Source organism: Acipenser ruthenus, chromosome 6 (genome assembly GCF_902713425.1).
Source record: "Acipenser ruthenus chromosome 6, fAciRut3.2 maternal haplotype, whole genome shotgun sequence".
Taxonomy (NCBI): domain Eukaryota; kingdom Metazoa; phylum Chordata; class Actinopteri; order Acipenseriformes; family Acipenseridae; genus Acipenser; species Acipenser ruthenus.
In genome coordinates this window covers 18,050,825-18,065,027 of record NC_081194.1, presented here as the reverse complement: position 1 = coordinate 18,065,027, position 14,203 = coordinate 18,050,825, and the positions used below count along the sequence as shown (strand labels likewise).

Below are 14,203 nucleotides of genomic sequence, written 5' to 3'. Positions count from 1 at the left end.
ACAAAATAGCAGGTCACAAATAAAGAATTAACACGACCAAATGTTTGCAATAAAATAAAAAACAGAAGGCTTTATATTATAGTCTAATAAAAACAGGCGTCTTGTGTATTTGTAAACACTGATATGACATTAAACAATTTTCGCTTTGTATTATAAGCTTTCACAATTATTTTCAGCAAATCGAGAGATCTTGCTCGGAACGCAGAATCGATGAGGAAGGCAGTGCCTGTTGAGTGCTGTTGTTTAGTTTGTCAGTTTTGGAAGGAAAATAAAATAAGGTCAGCTATTGTACTCATTTTTAGTTAGTTTATTTTAGAAATGTCAACACATGTTATGTGATAACATTTAAAAAAAAAAAAAAATGAAAATGCAATTGCCCTTTAAAAACCAGTTGCCACGTCAAATTCAGTTCTCGATGCTGCTTGTTTAATTTCAGTAGGCTACTGTTTAGCCAGAGAGCACACGCAGACACAGTAAGGAAAACATGTGTCGGGAGCATTAGACATTTAAAAGTAGTCTAACACTGGTTAGAATTCTTTTTTCTGGTATGTGGTCGCATTTTTCAAACAATAGTGCAAAACAACTACTTGGCGATACGCTGCAGCCGTGCTGCTCAGACCCCAACATTTTATATGAACTGAAGATCTTGTTTGCTGCGGGACTTCCAGAGAGCGAAAACACAGCTGCGCACAGTGGTCAGTTTTTCAGATTGATAGCCAAAAGTGTAGCCTGTTATCAGCAAAACATATTTAGGGTCGGTCTGGTAACCCAAACCACACATTTTTTTTATTTGGCCTTATTATTCGTCAGCCAGTCGACGCCCCCCCCTCAGGTTGGCTGCTGACTAATGAAGCGCTTTCATTTCTTTTGTCATGTTTTGTTTTGAATCGTTATTGCACAAATTTGTTTTACTTATTCTTCGTCAGCCAATCAGCGCCCCCTTCAGGTCAGCGCCCTGTGCGGCCACACTGCTTCCACCCCCCTTGGTACGGTCCTGGTTGTACCTGGTGTTGATTACATCATCTGTTACAGCTGCATTGTCTGGTTCAACACAGCGTTTAAGGTTGGCTTTCTATGGAGCTGTATCGAGCTGTTACATTATGGGCAGGTATTAATAGAGCACAAACACGCAGTAACACACACACACACACACACACACACACACACTGAATATAAATCAGTCCCACTTGATTGCTCTTTTGGATCCAGCAAAGAAAGCAGTCAGGTGTTACTAAATCTCCTTGTGTTCATTTTCTATTTCGCATGGTTAATGGTAAGTACAGTGGAGGGCAAATATGTATGTTGTAATTGGAAAGATCACTCTAGGGGCACTGGAATTTGAGTTGCATTTTAACGAGAGGGCAAGTTAAGGTTGATGGGCATATACAAACCCAGGCAGAGTACCTTCAAAAATCAATATTGCTCTGCATATGAGTGGTATGTGAGTCATTCTGGCTTTGAAAGCGCTAAATAAATCACCTGTGGAACAAGAGCACACCTGTAACCCAAGCGTAGTATTGAAATGCAAATTTCCAAAGTCACTAAGTCGCATGGATCAAAATGTTATTTTCCACATTATAGAAGCAAACAACAAGTTGTTTAAGTTTCAAAGTTGTACCCTTCATCTACCCCTCAAAATAGATGTGGTTCAGATTTCAATTGAGCTTACTGATAGACATAGAGACATGGGTGAGGTGGGTGTACTGTTTGGCTGAAAGGAACTGAACTTTAACATTGGTCTGTTAGCAACACGCACTCTCACACACTTGGAGAGAGGAGATACCTATGGAAACACTACATGGCAAGAGATGCATATGAGTGTAGTTGGATAGATAGGTTTCTATGCTTAAAGCACAGAATTGTTTAGCATGCCACTTTTAAATACTTTGTGCTTTTAGACTTCACCCAGTAGGGTTGTATTGCTTTATAACAATAGGAGTTGCAGTTTTATCAAATATGGCAAAGTTGTGCCTATGAGTTGTTTTGTCGAATTTTCATGGTTTCTTCACACAAAGGATTTAATAAAATGAGTGTGTTAAAGAAAAAAATAAAATCTGGAAGCAATCAGACTCTCTTTAGGAAATATGTTTTCCTAGATTAAGAAGTGTGAACAGATAGCCAATATGTGTTTATACAAACATGTAGCCAGTTCCTGTTTTTACAGTGATTTGTTTTTAAAATATGTTTTTAAGTTGTTTCAAAGAAATTCAGTGAGTTTTAAAACTTGTCTGAGAGCAGAAACCTCAAGGAAAATCACAACCATGTTGAACTTGTATTAGTAAGTTCATATTCCAGTGTTGTATAAGCTGCAGGAATGTTTTGCTAATTAACTGGCCTGCATTCATAGCTGGCATAGTTCCCTGGAAACTGCCAGTAATCAGCCATCTATTTAATCAGCAGCTGCATGCCAGTGGAAGGGCTGGTGTGGCATCTTGTCAGCAGCTCTTCAGCAGATAAATAAACTAGCTTTCCACAGCTGTATAAGGCTCAGATATAAAAACCTATTCATACATGATGGCAAATTTATATAGTTTGCTGGTTGCTACAGAGTCGCTATTTAATCAGGTCTCCTTAATGTTTTTTTTATGATTTAAACTCAGCAAAACCAGAATTATCTGGCAAATTCAACACAAAATCTTTGATTAATTTTATCCTCCAATGTACTACAACCAACTTACTTATTTATTTATGTATTTATTTATTTATGTATTTATTTATTGATTTTGTTCCAGGGGACGATGACATTATGGCCCATAATAAATACAGAAAGAGTGATTGCAACCTGTACCATGCAATTTCTGTTGTTGCACAAACAACCCATCTCATAATTTAGTTTGGAATGTTTAAGTATTTAAGTTGGAAGCCTCTAATTTCTGCAGCCTCTCTTGTGTCTTTATATATTATTGTTATATGTACAGTCCTTTTACTGTATAAAACTAACTATAAAATGGAAAATAAAGCATTTGACTTACTGTAAAAGATAGGCCTATATCTTTACATGTTTTTTTTTTTTTTTAAGAAGGCATAAGAGAGCTTAGTCGCACCTTTTATGTTGAAAATCTGCAGGTACTGGTCAGAGAATTTGAGTATAGGTGTAAAACCCGCAAAACTGGGAGCCATTTATCTATTGTTTCTAAATACCTATCCACCCTGAGAAATGACCATATGACCCTGGCTTGTGATACATTAACCAAGTGGTCTAGGCCCAACCCATCTCCAGTAGGCATGTTAATTTTGAACAAGCAGTGTGTCTGGAAAATATACTTATACCTTACCAGGTACTTGAGGAGTGGAAAAACTCCCATTGTATAGCAGCTTAAAGAGTAAGGGTTCTGAAAAATGTAGTGTTACACGTTGCTACAACTTTTTAAATAACGCACCTGTCATTTTTCTTTTTATTGTTAACATCCTGACAGCATTTTAGACTTATGACTTTAAAGTCTGTTTCAAAGCTCTTTTAAAAATGTCTGCTCTAGTGCAGTAATAGTGTAAGGATTGTTGCCCACATTGTCAAACATGTAACACAACAATAACGATCCATGATGTGGTACGGAACAGAAAAGCCAGATCCCCAGTAACTATCAGATTCATTACTTTTTACGTAGTCTAGTACAGCAGTACTCGTACTGCAGTTTTGTTTGCAAGTCAGTAAACCATTAGCATGCGCCCTGACCAAAGGCATGAGGCACCGTCTATATGTTTCATGTATGGAACTTTATTAGCAGTCAGTATTGTGGGATTTGAATAGTTAAAGCAGTGCGTGTAGTTAACATTTTTTGTATAATATATGTAATATCTCAAGGTTCAACCCAAACCAATAAATGTTACCTTGTGACAGATATTTCGACATCCCAAGTTTTATAGGAACGCTTAGCACATCTGCCTGTTCCAGGGTATGTGTGTAACAGTGCATAGCAACAGGAACTCTGTGCAGTCACAATTTGTGCCCAAAACAAACTGAATTGTTTTATATTTATTTCTGGGAAATGACAGGATTTGTACTTCATAAATCAGGACAGGAGATCCCGCTTTGCTGAGTGTGCACAAGGGCAGTTCATGCAAGGATGCAGCTATATCACTGAGAGGGAAGATGTCGTGGTTTGTGGATGCCAGGCCTTGTAGAAAAAATGTTCAGTTCTGCCAACTATTTAAAATGAGTCGTGATATGGGCTCCTGCCCAGATCTTACTCATTGTTGCAATGTAAAGGAATTGTATGTGTACTTGTGTTTGTGTAGGTGGTAACTGAGACGGCATATGGCAATTTGGTTGATCAGTACAATGTGTAGTGAATGTATTTGGAAAGTTTAATATCTTCTGACTGCTGACCAGCTGTATCCTGCTCTGTCTCCTCCCTCTAGGATGGTTCATTGGGAAACATTGATGACCTGGCCCAGCAGTACTCTGAGTATTACAACACCTGCTTCAGCGACGTATGTGAGAGGATGGAGGAGCTACGCAGACGCAGAGTGTCTCAGGAAATTGATGTGGTAAGAAATGGATCCTTGTGACTTGTGAAAATCAATCCCAAGATTCCAGTGCATTTTTTGTTTTTGTAGGTGTTGAATTTGCTCACACAGCTGTACTTATACAGTACATGGCAGCTCATATGGAAATGTAGATTGGAATGAGGAAAGTGTGGAATTTATAACAGAGAGAATTTGTTTGAATTCAGTAGGACAATGTGCCATTGTAAACACAACCTGTAAAATGTTACATGGGTGAATATACTTGTACTGCAAGATATTTCAGTCTTGTTTACATTTTCCCAGAATCCTTTTGGCTTCTCAGTTAGTGACAATTCAAATACATTCCTGTGGTGCTGTATATAAGTTTTAATAATACACAACAAAACAACAAGCAAACTTTTCCTATGGTTACATGTAGATTTTGAATATCGTAATGTTTTAAACAGAGCTCTTTTGTACAGGCATCTGTGTGTTGAGGCTGTGGGCCAGAACATAAAACGCCAGTAAGAAGGAACAAAGCTACCTTTTTTAGTTTTTTAATGCAATCCAAATTCTAATGTAATGAAAGTGTTCTGAGTTTTCCTACCCGCTCAGCAGTTGATACTGCTCATAGATCCAAGCTGAAAACCTTTAAACAGCACTGACGAGTAAACTTTTTTTTTTTTTTTTTTTTACTGAATACATGATATGCAAAATTTAGTGAGATAGGGGTGGTAAATGGCTTTTTGGTAGAGTAAAAGGCTGTGAATTAAGTATCTGAAACAAAAACACATTGGAAATGTGAAAAAACGGCAAGTTATCAAAAGTGCCCGGCCATTTAAAGTGGAGTTATCAAAAACACAAGCTAAGTTTCAAGAAACCATTGGGGCAACCTTGCCAAGCACAAAGCAAAAAAAAGAGGAGAAGGACATTTTTGCCTTACTTTGGCGACTTATTTCTCTTTTTCTCTTACTGTATGACAGGTATTGACTATTTTTTCTACATTTCACGTAAGTGTTGGAAACTACAAATTAAAACTGAAATGGTGCTTTTGGCTGATTTACTTGTGCTGCACCAATACCCTGAAAATACTCAGTCAGTTCTCGCTGATAACTTGGGCTCCACTCTTTCTTTCATTCCACTCCACTGCTTGTAATTCCCGCTCCGCTCCCCCACTGCAGACAAAATGCACGCTCCGCTCACATTGAATTAAAAAATAAATAAATAAATAAAAATAAACTAGACGTTTTTCCCCCACAGTGTTGGCGATTGCAGATGAAAAGATGTAATGTACATTCAGAAAGGAATAATATTTAATCTTATTATAATCGCACAGCTTGACCCAAGTAAAAAAAAAAACTCCAGCTATGATCATCCAAGAAAAAAGCCTACATAAAGTGCTCAGAGAAGTTATGTAATTCAATTTGAAGACGATAAATTGAAAATAAAGTAAAAGTTAGTTAATATCATCTTGCAATGAACAGGTTTAACAGGTTCCTACGATGTCATCTACAGTGTACTCACACTTTGTATATGATTCATATCCAATTAGCTTTATGCTGGGCTTGTTTGTATCCGAATATCTCATAGGGAGCTCAAAGCAACCCACAAACACATATGAGTGAGTCTCAACGGGGTTAACCGACCACCCTGTAGTGTATGAACTATCCTTAAGAGTGCAGAAAATATAAACTGTGTTCACAGCACTGTATTGGGGCATAACCATAGAATTGTATAAAAACAATATTATTTGTTTATTTAGCAGACGCCTTTATCCAAGGTGACTTATAGTGTCTAGGGTGTGTGAACTATGCACTAGCTGCAGAGTCACTTACAATTACGTCTCACCCGAAAGACGGAGCACAAGGAGGTTAAGTGACTTGCTCAGGGTCACACAACGAGTCAGTGGCTAAGGTGGGATTTGAACCGGGGACCTCCTGATTACAAGGCCTTTTCTTTAACCACTGGACCACACAACCTCCTCCAATATAGGCTATGTAATAACCACAGACATTTTTATATGGCATAAATGCAGCTCCACAATCAGGAGAATATGACCCCGTTCACAGTACTGTGCTGTCCCAGGGCTGCCTCAGATTTTGGTCTGCAGCCCCGTTCACATTTGCGGTTTAAGGCGCCTTTGCCTGTTCACATATGTCACTGAAAAGCAGGCCTAAAATGTGGCGAATTCATTTTTTATTTATTTATTTTGCTTTTTTATGGAACTATAGCCTGCACTCAGAATGGAAGAGCTACCGGGATATACAGTAATCCTTGATTTGTAGCAGATGTTTCTTATTAATATATATTTTTTTCAATGCAGCACAGTAGCAATTTCATATATAAAAAAAAAAACAAACATATATTATTGACTATTTTGACTTAATGCTATGGTGTGTAACGGGGTGACGGTCCGAGCTTACCCCCACCCACAATCACATTACTCTTAAGAACACACAGGTATAAATATTTATTTTCGTAACGGATACTTCACAGACTGCAAATGACTGTCATTGACTGACATTCACAAGACAAGCTCACGACTGACCACCTAATAATAGTACTACTGCTCCCTCCTAAGGAAAGACATATTTGTTTAACTTGCACATCGAAACGGCAGCCTAAATCTGGGCCGCCTTAAATCGCAAGTGTGAATGGGGTCTATGTCATGCCATTCAGTGTGGGTCTGTTTTTAGTGCTAAATTGGCACATTAGACGAGATTGACTGTAAACTGTCACATCGGATGGCATCTTGTCATTAGCTTGATAAGTAAATTGATGGAGCTCAGCTGTAAAGTTGGACAGGTAAAACAGTAATGAGAATCATCCACTGCAGGGGGGTCTCTAGTGAATGAGTGTGTTTGATGGAAAATAAGCAACCAAAGTGGATGATATTCACCAAGAACAGATTGGATACCCTTGTCCTCAAACTTTCATTTTAACTGTTTTTTATTCGTTTAATGGATCTAGGGTTGCAAGCCACATTCAACCTGATGATCTCTCTGATATAATTTTGGGTACTGTAGTTCACAGATAAGAAAGTGTAATGCTCAGATTTATTTTAAAATATAGAAATCGGAGCTTATTTATCTAAGTAAGAATATTGTTATTGTCTTCATTACTATATTACTTTTATTCTGTTTATTTAAATGAATTCCAGGTGTTAGAGTCAGTTAGTCTTGCATCTTGTGAAATAATGAAATATTGATCATGCCAAAAGTTAAAATTACATTGTTCCCAGATATAAAAAGTGGTTTCACTGTTAAGAAAGCCTTAAAAATAGAAAATCGGTCAGCCTTGCTGTTTTCAAATCAATCTGTAAGGTTTTTTTTTTTTTAAAGGTTCCTTCCAGGAGTTGTTTTGGAAAAAAACAATGGTCAATGCAATAGTGCACCGTCAGTAGGCAAAGCGGCATATTTAGTCCAACAGCAGGTTTTGTATGTTAAGTAAACTTAATTTAGGACTCGGTGGGAACTCTGGTTACCGGAACACAAAAGAATAAATCCCAAAATTCCAATGTGTTTTAAATACATTCTCCCACTGCCTATTGTTCATCTAATTTGCATATATCTGGGGGGATTCCAAAGTGTCAATCAAATGCTGGGCTAATCTTTAAAAGATAACTAAGCATGCAGACTAAATACACAAACCTCATTAGAGATGGCTCCAGTAAATGCCTTTGAATTTGAGAGGAGGAGTTTATAACCATATATGTTTAGCAGTACATAAACATGGAGGGTATCAAGAAAATACATGATGAAAAAGGCACAATATACAGTATATGTATTTTATTGTAACTAATCGGATCCCTATATATATATATATATATATATATATATATATATATATATATATATATATATATATATATATATATATATATGTGTTCATGAAGGGTTTGCCACATTGTGATAGAGATGACGCACCGGACCCTCATATCATAATGATAGTAATAATTATGGGAGCCATGCAAGTTATATAAGAAACAAAGAAAAAAAAAAAAAAAAAGTAAAACCGGCCATCTGGTTTCTTTAGACTGTGTACCGAGCTTGTAAGAAAAGCAGGAAGTCTCCTTATTTATTTGAATTTCTACAGAAGAGTATATTAAAATGTGTTGCAGCTTATCAGGAAGCAGCATTGGCATAACCAAAGGCAGGCATGTTACATAAAACAGAAACTCTGTACAACAGGTGTATGCTTTATAGCATTAATCATAAAAGCTATTTGGCAGATTGGAATAAAATCCTGCAACACTTTCTTTAAAATGGCTTACCTTGCATCTTGACTGAAGAGAAGTCCACATTAATCTCTGTAGCACGACACAATGTTGAGTGCTAAAACTCAACATTGTGGAGTAGTGGTTAGGGCTCTGGACTCTTGACCGGAGGGTTATGGGTTCAATCCCCAGTGGGGGACACTGCTGTTGTACCCTTGGGCAAGGTACTTTACCTAGATTGCTCCAATAAAAACCCAGCTGTATAAATGGGTAATTGTATGTAAAAATAATGTGATATCTGTATAATGTGAAATAATGTATAATGTGATATCTTGTAACAATTGTAAGTCGCCCTGGATAAGGGCGTCTGCTAAGAAATAAATAATAATAATAATAATAATAATAATAATAATAATAATAATAATAATAAAACTGCAGGAAAGAACAACCTGCTTTAATCTGTAAATCTTAGATTATATCTAGGGCTTCTGTTAGGCGTTTTATTAATTTCATTTTTTCAGTGTTTATTTGGAGCTATTTAAATTTTTTTGGGGGGGGGGGGGCTTTTGCTTTTTATATACTGTATGAGATTATTGTTTTCTGTTACTTCCCAAAATGATTAGCCTTTTTTTTCTGGCACAATATGTATAGTAACTCGACAGTACTTCCACACTAGTTGTACCTTCTTTCCTTTGCTGTCTTCTACAACAAAATCCTTATGGTCACAGGCATATTCTTCTGGGGTTTTTTGTGTGTCTAGGCATTTATAAAAATGGTCGCAATTTGTAATTCTGTTTTAAATCCCACAAGCATGTAAATCCGCTCTATCTAACTGTACTATACCTTTAAATCCGGCACAAGCAAGAACAGTCCTCCATATCTAATTGTAATCTTGTTTTCAATCTCAGGAGCGTGTACAATTCTTCCTGTCTGCAGAGTCTCCAATAGAAATGTAGGAATTTGCTGCCACACAGTAATCGGGGTGGGTTAAAGTATTCTGAACAAATCCATGCTAGATACAAGTCAGGAAGGAAGGAGGGACATTGCGTAACTAACTGCACTGGGATATGGCAAAGGTGGTGAAGTCAATGTGAATTGAGTAACCATTTCCAGTGTTTTTCCAGTGTTTCTTGGATATACACTGATTTCATTTTTTTTTTTTTTGTATCAGGGGTGTTTTATCTTTGTTTATCGGTTAAAACCGAAAATCAGAAGCCCTAATTATATCGCCTTACTGGCTGACCAGACTGCATCCAGATTGTCTTAATACAGAGTCATTGAATTTTTTTTTTAACTACCAAATAAGAGTTAAAACTTTGTGGATTTTAAGGGGGTTACGTTGCTTTTGTAATGCATTAGCTAGGATCACACTTTTCAAATTAGTAACCAGAGTCATACCAGTAGCACTCGAACCACGAGCTACTCGCTCACCAGCTGATGTGTTGTCCTCAAGCACAGCTAGAATATGACTTCTTAAATGTGCACGTTAATGTGAACCGTTGTAAAGCATTCACACTGCTGACTGTTTAAGGCAGAGTTTCCTGTGGGGGCTTACGTTGGCTGGAGTGAAAGGGTAAACAAACATCCTTTTTTGTGTTTTCTGTATGGCGTTTGTTACAAACCCTTGTTCACAATTCCACTGCAAGGCCACCTGCTGATGTATTATTCACAATTGCTTATGTTCAATGACATTCTGACCTTGAAGCATTGGTGGGACCATCAGTGATTCTTAATCTCCACATGTGGCACACCGTGTATATATACACAATATAGAAACAACACCATGTATATATACACAATATAGGTACAACATTATATAAAATTATATTTTATTTTATTTGTTTGTGTGTACAGCTATGGCCAAAGGTTTTGCATCAGCTAGAATTTTAGGATTGGTACATTAATTAATTAAATAAACAAATAAAAAAAAAACTATATGAAAATAATTGAGATATTTTATTTAATATAATGTAATCAAGTAAACTACTAAACAATATTGCAAAAGTCTACTGGAAACCATAATAGTAGTACAGTATTTAATGTTAGATTTCAAAATGACATATTTTTCAATTTGTCAGTTTTTCATAAAGTATATGGAAAACTACAAAGCGGTATGTAATTCGATGTGTTAACGTAACATTATTTAGCAGATTTCATTTGACTTTATGAAGAAAATTAGTTAATTCTATAGGGTGATAGGATGATGCAAAACTTTTGGCCATAGCTCTGTGTGTGTGTGTGTCTATGTATATGTGGGCTTCAGTGAGTTACAAGACAATAATTCCATCTAGGGTTTATGTGACATCATAAACTACGAGACCGTCGGGTCCAGTAGTTTATAAACTATATATATATATATATATATATATGTATAATACAGACACACACACACATCACAAGCGTGAGTACATCTAGCGTGGGATACATTTTTTAGATTGGAATAACACAAGTAGAATGACGTGCTTACCGGGACTAGTCCTTACATAAACCACTGGGACATCCTCCTGTGGAGAATAAAAACCACATACCACAAACGATCATTCAGTATTCGCTAGAATAAATTATATGTTATACTTGCATGAAAGGGTTCTGGCAACATCATAAACCATGAGAGTGAAGCTCGAGTGGTTTATGAGGAATTCAGCAGAACCCTCAGATGTAATTATAACTAGGCTTGCTACTATTCGTTTTTTATTTTTTTGCCAAATCGACGATTAATATCGATGTTTAGTTTTGAAAGAATTTATCTTTATTTTTCAATTCAAGCAGAGTATGGGTGAAATTGACTTTTATGCTTAAAAGACAAATCCAGACTTTTTATGCCATTGAGAAATGTCTCATTTAGAGAAACCCCTCTATCATATTCGACATGCAACGAAACCATGGTTACCAACATTCTAATTGAAATAACATTTGGTCACAGTGAAGTTAAACCTTGTATATATAGATCCTACACAAATTTAAAAAAAACATCTCAAATAAACCATAGAAAACGCAGCATATAAAGTGTATTATACAGACTTTTATAGCATATATTTACAAGTAAAACAATATGCACAGGCAGAACAAAACATTAGAGAGTTGAACTGAACTAACTTACACTTATTCCGAGCTCCGCCCCTCTCCTTAAGCACAGCTGAACTCACTGGAGGCAAGGCAGACTGGCCTGCTTCGTCCTGCCGCGGAGACTTCAGCCGTCGGTCAGGGTATTGTGCACAATACTCATTAAGTGTTTTCCTCCTGCGCCCCAGTTTCAAATCAAACTAGTAACTGTCACCGTATATATACCTATAATAACAAAAGCTTACCTACACCTTAACCCGCTAATTTCAAAGTAGGTGTTTTAAATGACAGGCACTGTAGCTGGCAAATGAAAGTGCACAATCGGTCTGATGATTGACAGTCATTTAAACGAATGAGTGCATTCTAGCACTACTTCAGCCAACGAGATCTGTCAGGACAGGGTGAAATGACTGACGGTAAAACTACACTTGCCTATTAAGGAATCACTGATTTGACTGACAGCGACTCCTAGCCATTCAGAGCGGAACGGAGACAGCAAGTATAAAAACTACACAGACGAGATGATTTCTAAATTATTATTTTTTGGTAAGAAAAAAAAATAGCGAGTGTTTTTACCGACGTTTATCCCATATACATTTATTTCAAACTCATATTTTTGGGGAATTGGACTTTTAACAAGCTTTACCGATTACAGTCGAAAAGTAGCAAGCCTAGTTATAAGTAATTCACTTCAGCCCAATTTGGTATTTGATATAATATATGGATTCCATGACATTTGTTAAAATGAATAGCTTCTAATTTTTAAAACACAGTAAAACATCACAAATGGATCGCTGTCAGTCAGTATCTATTTTTACTCTTGCCTTTGTACTGTGACCCATGTCAATGTGGTCCAAAGAGGCTTTGCATGTATTTTCATGGAGGCGGAAGTTCATTCTCCTTTCTGGTATACTGAAGACAAAGTTGGCTAAATGAGCAAATATATATAATTTTTTTTTTTTTTTTTTTTTTTTTTTAAGATAAAAGTGAAATGGCAAATAGAGAAAATAGATATTCAGTCATTAGAAACCCATCATGCAAAACTAACAACCTTGTTTATGGTGTATATTTTGTCAAAAAAAAAAAAAAAGCAAAATAAAAAATATGACTATATATATATATATATATATATATATATATATATATATATAATCAGTACATAATGTGCTGAAAAAAACCTAGATGGATAACAGTGTTTGACTTATATTGGGTTTCCTGTTTACATCAACAATGAGGAATGGTAGGTCCTCAAGGCCCTTCAGCACTGTTCCTGTTTACATTGCAATCTCCTAGGATCTTCCCTAGCTCACCAGGGCCCAGCTGTTCCTAGGAATACAGTACCTAGTGGGGTCTCATACCAGAGCCACCCAACAGGTCTGTGCGGTTTTTAGTTTGACTTCTCAACCGACTACAAACAAGCAGTGGCTTTTGCACAGCTGGACTCCCACCGGCAGGATAGATTTTTGCGAATCTGAGAAGCTTATAAGGACTGACATGTTGTGTCATGTCTTTGCAGTGTTTTACTTATGCAGCTGATGAAATGCACTCCCTAATACCTGGGTGTGTCCATGAAGCTCAGTGAGTTTTGTTGTTGCTTGTACTACTAGGCTATCTTGAATGGATGGGTGGATAAACTGGATATTAGGGTTGCCAGACCATCTAGAGTACAGAACAAATACTGTAGATCTTTCTGATCTCATTCCAAATGCATGTGACCTGCTTGTATCCGTGATCATGAGATTCTGGCATATGTCAAACTGCACACAAAAATAATAATTGCCAAATACTCTTGAACATTGCTGCTTAGTTTTATATGATCAGGCATTACCTCTGTTTCACCTATAGATTGTCATTTTGAAGTTCATATTGTATTTGTTAGAATAACCAATACAATGGATAAGATTCACTAAGTTAACAGTGTTTCAAAATTAGTGTAAAACAGTGTTCTTATTTGGAAAGATGTACAGTGGTTTGGCTCTGGAGCAAAAACTTACTAAATCTGGCCCTCAGGCTACTGTCAGTTGGGTGCTTCTTCCTTTGAATGGGTATCATCAACCTTATTGCTTTTTGTAACATAATGCTTTTATTATAACAAGTAGTGATGGTCTGACATGAAAGTCATGTCAAAGTAATTACGACACAAAGGAAAAAAGAAAAAAAAAGGCATTTGCAGATACTACTTCATTATTAGGCTAGGTGTGTATGTGTGTCTGTTTTGTCTGTGTCTACTTATGAGTGTAAAGTTGAGTCTAAATATTGCTTAGATCATTATAAGACAACTGTGAAAACTAAATTTTAACAGTGTGTTTGGGTCCCATTGCTGTATTTTTGTTAGTGTATGTAAGTAGGTTTGGCCCTATTTGAAAGTTCAACTGAATAGCCCCTTAACTGCATATAAAGCCCTAGATGTATGGCATAACAACTGTACTCTTGCATTTTTCTCATTGCTGTGAATCAGTCTGATAATGAAGAGTTATG

At 36.5% G+C, this 14,203-nt stretch overlaps 1 protein-coding gene across 8 annotated transcripts in view; it reads left to right on the top strand.

The window, feature by feature from the left end:
* Window positions 1-14,203, top strand: part of sash1a (SAM and SH3 domain containing 1a) — a 313,025-nt gene that overhangs the window by 253,257 nt on the left and 45,565 nt on the right. For all 8 annotated transcript variants that reach the window (XM_059025155.1, XM_059025161.1, XM_059025157.1 and 5 more), the window contains one exon: window positions 4,360-4,488. In XM_059025155.1, coding sequence (XP_058881138.1) covers window positions 4,360-4,488 — 129 coding nt within the window. The remainder of the gene's footprint in view (window positions 1-4,359; window positions 4,489-14,203) is intronic.